The sequence below is a fragment of the Trachemys scripta genome, chromosome 18 (assembly GCF_013100865.1).
Source record: "Trachemys scripta elegans isolate TJP31775 chromosome 18, CAS_Tse_1.0, whole genome shotgun sequence".
NCBI lineage: Eukaryota > Metazoa > Chordata > Testudines > Emydidae > Trachemys > Trachemys scripta.
In genome coordinates, this window is record NC_048315.1 from 17,807,267 (window position 1) to 17,815,371 (window position 8,105).

At 42.9% G+C, this 8,105-nt stretch overlaps 1 protein-coding gene across 1 annotated transcript; it reads right to left on the reverse strand.

Annotated features, from left to right (window-relative positions):
- Positions 1-1,901: 1,901 nt before the first annotated feature.
- IFT22 (intraflagellar transport 22) lies at positions 1,902-7,057 on the reverse strand. The gene is made up of 5 exons (XM_034752852.1): positions 6,899-7,057; positions 6,315-6,394; positions 6,093-6,182; positions 3,849-4,051; positions 1,902-2,358 (listed from the first exon to the last, which is right to left on the reverse strand). Exons 1-5 carry the CDS (start codon positions 6,935-6,937, stop codon positions 2,210-2,212), a joined length of 561 nt encoding a protein of 186 aa, XP_034608743.1. The 5' UTR covers positions 6,938-7,057; the 3' UTR covers positions 1,902-2,209.
- Between the last annotated feature and the right edge of the window lie 1,048 nt (positions 7,058-8,105).

Sequence of the window (8,105 nt, forward strand, 5' to 3'; positions counted from 1 at the left end):
TTACAGACTAGGGACCGAATGGCTAGGAAGCAGTTCTGCAGAAAAGGACCTAGGGGTTACAGTGGACGAGAAGATGGATATGAGTCAACAGTGTGCCCTTGTTGCCAAGGCTAACAGCATTTTGGGCTGTATAAGTAGGGGCATTGCCAGCAGATCGAGGGACATGATCATTCCCCTCTATTCAACATTGGTGAGGCCTCACCTGGAGTACTGTGTCCAGTTTTGGGCCCCACACTACAAGAAGGATGTGGAAAAATTGGAAAGAGTCCAGCGGAGGGCAACAAAAATGATTAGGGGGCTGGAGCACATGAGTTATGAGGAGAGGCTAAGGGAACTGGGATTGTTTATTCTGCAGAAGAGAAGAATGAGGGGGGATTTGATAAGCTGCTTTCAACTACCTGAAAGGGGGTTCCAAAGAGGATGGATCTAGACTGTTATCAGTGGTACCAGATGACAGAACAAGGTGTAATGGTCTCAGGTTGCAATGGGGGAGGTTTAGGTTAGATATTAGGAAAAACTTTTTCACTAGGAGGATGGTGAAGCACTGGAATGGGTTACCTAGGGAGGTGGTGGAATCTCCTTCCTTAGAGGTTTTTAAGGTCAGGCTTGACAAAGCCCTGGCTGGGATGATTTAGTTGGGATTAAGTCCTGCTTTGAGCAGGGGGGTGGACTAGATGACCTCCTGAGGTCCCTTCCAACCCCGATATTCTATGATTCTAAAGACAATGTAGATAAAGCCTCTGTTTTCTGCAGTTCCTGTTCCATGCTATGACACTAACTCTTCTTTTTAAAAGTCTCTTCTAAAAAGTTATTGCCTATGTTCATTTGTCTTTCTTTTCTCTCTTCCTTTGCTATGTATCTCTGTGGTAATATCACTTAACTAAGCAGAGCATTCTGTTTTTGGACGGTTCGTATGAAATACGTTATAACTTGCCAATTCATTTGACTATGAGTAAAGCAATTCAAATGGTGGAGTTCAATGAGGGTGACAATCCGTTCTTAGCTTTCCCTTTCAAAAACAATATATGCACTTAAAAAAAAAAAAAACTTTTTCAGTCTGCAGCATGCCAGCATCTATAAGTTGCTGAGAAATAGAGGGCTATTTATCACAACAAATGCACTGAATGGAAAGAGGACAATGAAAGCAAAACAAATCAAACAGTAAATTCTCTAAGGGAAAATAATATACATTTGATAAATATCTTTCCCTTGGCAAGACAATGCAATAATCTTTGCCTTTCATTGGGCTTGTTTTACGCTAAGTTGGCTTGTGCATTGCGTATTAGCTAGTTTTTCGGGCTTGTTAGGGTTTTTAAAGTAGCTTGTAGTTTCTTTTTTTTTTTTTTTAAATTGGCTCCTGGGCCCAGCCAATCAGAAAGCTCAACTGGTGGTGCTTGGCATTTGGGTCCTCCAGCTGCTGCCCTTGCCTGCAACACCCTCTCTGCACACCCCCTTCCCACTCCTACAACCAGACTTAGCACTGTCACCAGCAATATCTTAGTTTTTTGGAACTGGACAGAAAGACTTGTCAGGATAAAGACTGCAATTTTTGTTATCTTACCAGAACACAAATCTATAAAATTATATTTGCTTCCCATGTTGGAGAAAAAAGGTAGGGGACACTAAATACAGATTCCACAAGTGAACGACTTCACAGATCCCTGTTCCCACTATTTTCTAATGATTTCCAAAAGCATGTCTTATCCATGTAACAACACAGCTGACACTGACACATCATGCGAGTGCTTCAGAGATTCATAAACGTTATGTGCAGGCTGGGACTCTTTTTAAAGCTCCTTATAGAAAAGGATAAGAATATTTTAAAATGAGTGAATTAAAAAAAAAAAAAGTGACCACTCCTTTAATCTCTGCACCAAAAAATATGATTAAATACAGTTAGATCCAGATCAATGTTTTATTAGAAAATACGTTCTTGTTCTCTTCATCTAATGCCAGGAGGCAGCTAAAGTTACCCAAATTCCTAGACTTATAGGCAATTCTTTGGCATAGCAGTTCATCAGAAGTAAGTAGTGGGTTTTCATAAGGAGTCTTAAATTGTGCATCTACTTGCTTTTGGGAAAATAAACTCATTAAATGTTTGTGGACTGTCATTTGCCAGAGATGAAGATTAATTCCTGTTTCCTGGATTGGGCAGATTCTATAATGAAAGAAGTACTGTATCTCTCTTACTTCAGTATTTCTTCCAGCATTAGGTAATAATTGACATCTCTTCCCTGTCTCTGCTCTCATTTAGCATGTTGATAATGCTTTTGAAGTATTTCACAAATTCCATGCGGACATCCTCAGGATCTTCTTCCAGGCTGGAATGTATTAGTTTCAGTTTGTTCAGTGGTGAAGCTTTGAAGTTAGACACAAAAAATTAAAAATAAAGGTTACTATATTCATTTTAATACAAATACATTTACAGTTTTCTTGAGTTTACAGGACTGTTTATACTACAAAAAGCATTTGGAAATCCAGATGCATTAAGATACTGCTGTCCAGCATAACATGTAACCTTTAAAAAGTGATGCATCATCATCATCAGTAATACAATGAACTAAGTTCATCGATGGATAAATCCTTTGGAAAACTGAAAGGATATATTTTGGAATCACATATTTAGACACAAAGTGAAATCCAGCCAATATGTAGGAACTGTAATCAATTCATTTAAGATATTATTTAATCACTTTGAAATTTAAATGTAAAAATCCTTTATAATCTTAAAAATGTTTGGAACAAGTAGATCTACCCATTGTGATTCAACTATTCAAATTAGAAATTGCTTATGCACTATCAAATTCAGAAAAATCTTAGCTAAGCAGCAAGGAGGGGAAAGTAAACACAAAGTGTATAGTACAGGTTAATGGAGGTTTAATCTGCTGTAATGTGGGAATAGTTCTTGAAGCTTTAGCTTTCCAGTCTGATTATTCTATATGCTTTTTATTATGGACACACACAACACTTTCCAGAATTGCTTTTTAGTTTTTATTGTGCAGTACACACTTACAGCCTCTCCTTACAAGTTCTGATACTGTACAGTTCTATTATCTTTTATTTAGATGTCATTTTCTGAAATATGTTTTCCTCCATATTTCTTCATGTTAACCATTTCTAGATGGCTTCTTTGAAACTCCTGTTGAAAAGCCAAATTAAAACAGGACCTTTTGATAGAATATCTGTCTCACGGATGCAGTCAGCTTCTTCCATCAAAAGATCTGGGGACTGAGTTTCTTCTTACTTACACTGGTGTACGTCACAGCACTACCACTGAAGTCAATTATACTGGTGTAATGCAATATAACTGAAAAGAGCATGAGGTCCTTAACTTTTCAAATCCATCTTTGTTTCCATCTTCACTAGTGACATATCAGTTTACTCTCGTTTGGACTAGATGGCTTCAATTTAGATGCATGTAATATTGAGTTTTTAGACACCTTTGTACAAGGAAGATAATCTCTTATTTCATTGAGCTACTCCTGGTGTGCTTATAAAATGGTGATTTAAAATGCCTCTACAAGTGGTTGTTAAATAGACAAAACTACAGAGGGACCATATTAAAGTAAGAAACCCTCATGCAAGTGATGAAGTGTTATTTAGGACTTGCTATCAGGAGATCTATTCCTGGCTCAGCCATAGACTCTCTGTATAACCTTGTTTTCCCATCTGTGAAATGGGGATATATTTACCTATCTACCAGTTATGTTCTGAGATTTATGGTAATTCATTCATGGTTACACTTTGAGATCCTCAGATAGAAGAAATTATAGAAACGCAAAAAGTCATAGAGTCACCAGCTTTGAAAGTTAAGCTGATCATTAAAAATCTCTGTTTCATCTTCTTACCCAAGGATAGGTTTTCTGTGTCCCCTGCACTGCCTGGCTTGTGGTGTGCAATTAGGAGACACTGGCTATCTAGTAACTGCTGTTGCTGCACAAAGCAGGAATACCACATTTCAATTTCCTTCAGGTGACTGGGCAGTTCTGGGTTGAAGACTATTACAACACCATGGGAGTCTTTCATCAGAGCTGGCCAGCAAGTTTCAAACCTTGAAAAGCAGGTAAATGGAAAATGGTAAGGTTGGTAGACCCAAAAATGGCAACTGTTTTTACTTAATATTTACTTAAAACTCCACATAGTTTATGTATTTTGTTTCTCCTCAAACACAGATGCTTCAGTGTTTTTCCCTATAAAAATTAGGAAGCTTGCAGTCAATATGGCAAACTTCAAACACATTTTTGTCCTAGACAAACACTAATAAGCCTCCTAATTTAGTCAGAGTCAGAGGCCAGAAGAGACCACTAAACCATCAAATCTGGCCACCTGTATATCACAGGCCATCCACCCCACCTAGCACCCACACACTAAACCCATCACAAGCAACCCCATCATACAATTGCACTCATAAATTTGTCCAGCTCTTTTAAAACTAATTACGTTGTGTGTCCCCCAACTCCTACAGGAAGGCTGTTCCAGAATCTCACTGCTCAGATGGTTCAAACCTTCTAATTTCCAGCATGAATGTGTTGATGGCCAGTTTATATCCATTTGTTCTTGTGTCAACACTGTCCTTTAGCTTAAATTGCTAAATTTGTTCTACTGCACAATGTAACATTTGGTTAAAGATGTGTTTAAATCCTTCTCCTAAAGAGCTGACTTGTGGAGTGGTCCCAGTCCTACAAATTGATCAGCTTAAACATGACTCTTCCACTCACACAGAGCCCCATCGACTTCAACAGGTATAGTGTCTGGCCAGGTGGATCAGTTTAAGGGATTGGGGTCCCCCCAATCATCTAGGTCCCAATCCCATATTCCTTGTGCAGATAGAACTCCTGCTGAGCTCTTAAGAGTAGTACCTGCTAAGCTCTCAAAGATCACCACCAACTTGATCTGGTAACAGTTCAAAAAGTGAGTTAGAAATAGTTTCAGATTCTACACCTGCCCTTGAATCCCCCTGACAATTTGTGGTTTTACAACCAAGTTTTCCTTTTTTTTTTTTTTAATGTTTTCTATTCCCAGCTGTTGTGAACCTACTCCCTCACATTTCCTCCACCACAATAGGGCAAAAAGACAGACTTAAAACAATTTTATTAGCACACATGAGTCCCAATCAAGACTGGGCCCCAACTGTATTTAGCTGTGCAGAAATATGTACAAAGCTACTCCCACAAAGGACTTAATCTAAGAGTTGTCAAATACAGAAAGCAAGTAAACTGAAAAATAGCAAAACATTTTTCCTCTAACCTCAGTGGTGAGTAAGAGCAACTTCACAGAAAAGTGTGATTTTTAAGTTGATGCTGTCCAAATATTTGAGTACTTTAAGAGACAGGGAGTGACCTTGTCTCAAGGTTCGTCTTCACTACCGTGCTAAATTGGCACCGCTGCCATTATGTTGTCTGATTTAGACATATTATATTGACGGGTGAGTGCTCTCCCGTCTACGTAATTACTCTACCTCAGTGAGAGGTGGAAGCTATATCGGTGGGAGAAAGTAGATAAGGAAGTGTTATTTACTCCTTCTCATAATTGAAGAACTAGGGGTCACCAAATGAAATTAACAGGCAGCAGGTTTAAAACAAACAAAAGGAAGTATTTTTTCACACAACACACAGTCAATTTGTGGAACTCTTTGCCAGAGGATGTTGTGAAGGCCAAGACTAAAACAGGGTTCAAAAAATAACTAGTTACATTCATGGAGGATAGGTCCATCAATGGCTATTAGCCAGGTTAGGCAGGAATGCTGTCCCTAGCTTCTGTTTGCCAGAAGCTGGGAATGAGCAACAGGGAATGGATCACTTGATGATTACCTGTTCTGTTCATTCCCTCTGGGGCACCTGGCATTGGCACCTGGCATTGGGGCTTCCACTGTTGGAAGACAGGATACTGGGCTTGTTGGACCTTTGGTCTGACCCAGTTTGGCTGTTCTTATGTTCTTACGATATTAGGGAGACAAGATGGGTGAAGAAGAGCTCTGTGTAAGCTCAAAAGCTTGTCTCTCTCAACCACCAGAAGTTAGTCCAATAAATTATATTACCTCACCCACCTTGTTAAAATAATGTGAAGTGTCAAGAACACTAAAACGCACTTACTTTTGATCACCGCCACAATCCCACAGCTCAAATCGACACCCCGCCCCTTTACTGTTGCCATTCATATTTGGTTTCTCATATTCCAGGATCCTAAAAACAGAAGTGGGTTTAGGGTATGATAAGATTCTACAACAAGGCCATCCTGGAAAGAGCATGACATCCCCTGGGGGACCCCTTCGTAAGGGTCTCCTTTCAGTAAGCATGGTGCGTGGCTTCACTCACCTCACTCCTTGAGTGGGGACGTAGCTGCTAATGCTGTCTGTGCTCTCTGACAGAAAGTTTGCCAAGACGGATTTTCCAGACTGTCAGAAATGGGAGCAAAAGACACTTGTGTTAATAAAACAACACCTGTACAGTTGGCAGCAGGGCTCGGGGGGAAGGGCTGCATATCCCAGTTTGGAGCGAGATTTGTGCTGTTTGGGGTAGAGGGCTACTTCCATGTCCACAGAGGTGGGGCCCAGGGGATCTTTGTGGGCTTGGATCCAGCTCCCAGCTGGGCTGTTCATGTTGAGGGTGAGGGGGGGGGGGGGGACACACCAGACCCTGGAGCCCCAGTTTGGCCACGCGGCTGAGACACATACAAGGCTCAGGAGTGGGGGCGGGGCTCGCTTGGCTCATCACACGGGGGCGCCTAGGAGGCTCTGGGATGGGGGCCCCGCTTGGGTGCGCCTGTGGGGCACGTCCGAGGCTCAGGGGTGCAGGGCCCCGCCACACGCACGGGGCCTGTTCGCGGGCGGGGGCGGGCGACATACGGGATCGAGGAGACTCCCCGGGGGCTCTACTCAGCCGCCGGGCCGGGCACTCACCTCACTGGGGCCCACGAACAGGATCTTGGCCTTCAGCATCCCGCGCGCTCCCCCGACGGCCTGGGACGGGCCGCGCCGCCCCGGACTCTCCTGCCAGCCAGCCCCGAGCCCAACGGCGCGGCTGCCGCGCGGCGCCCTAGCAACGCGGCGTCGTTGTCAAGGGCGCAGGGACGCCGGCCAGCGATTGGAGCGGAGCATGGGTCACGTGGAGCAGGGAGCTCTCTGCAGCACGTGACCCCTCCCCCAGGTTCTCTGCCTCTCCCTTTCTCCAGCCCCCCTGGCACTTATTTCACTCCAGCCCCTTTCTCGCCCCCTGACCCTCCTTTCCTGGTGTTCAGCTGCTCTGTCTCCCCTTATCTCACTCCAGCCCCTTTCTCGCCCCCTGACCCTCCTTTCCTGGTGTTCAGCTGCTCTCCCCCCTTATCTCACTCCAGCCCCTTAGTTCCTGCTCTAGTTTATTACTGTCCCAGGGTAGCTTTGCCCAGCAACTTGCACTGCAACAAGGCCCTGGGGTGCAGTTCACCCGTTTTGTTAGTTCTGCACTCCTCTGTGTTGGGCATGCTTCGCTGGGAATAAAACATACCCCATTTTGATTTAGCTTCAGGTTTGGCTTTGTTGTTTAAAAAAACAACTAAAGCAAAAATGGAAACGTTTTCATCCGGAAGTGTCCCCACGGGTCTGCACCAGAACAATAAAAGGTTGTGAATTACAACCTGTACTCTTTTTGGTGCACATTTGTGTCTGGAGCAGCCCTTATGATGAGGTCAGGAAATCTTTTTTCACAAGGTTATTCAACGTTTTCCTGGCTTTATAGAGGTAGACTCTTATCACAGAGTCTGAAAAGATGGCTCAGTGGTGAGGGCACTAGCCAGGGACTCAAGAACTCAGGTTTCAGTTTCCTGCTCTGCCACAGACTTCCTGTGTTACCTTGCACAAGTCAATTAGGACCAAATCCACAATGGCTCCTAACTTCCATAAAAATCAAAGGAAATTAGGAGCCTAAACCTAAGCCTAAACCTTTGTGGATCTGAGCCTAGTCCACTGTAGAAGTGAGGCTAGCAGTACTTCCCTGAGGATAAATATATTAGAACATTATGACTCACTCAGTGGCTACTTCTCTGAGCCATACGTGTACCTAAAACATATAGATGGGCTGTGGGTAATGCCATTTTCTGGTGTAGTTTTCAGAACACATGGATCTTGTGAT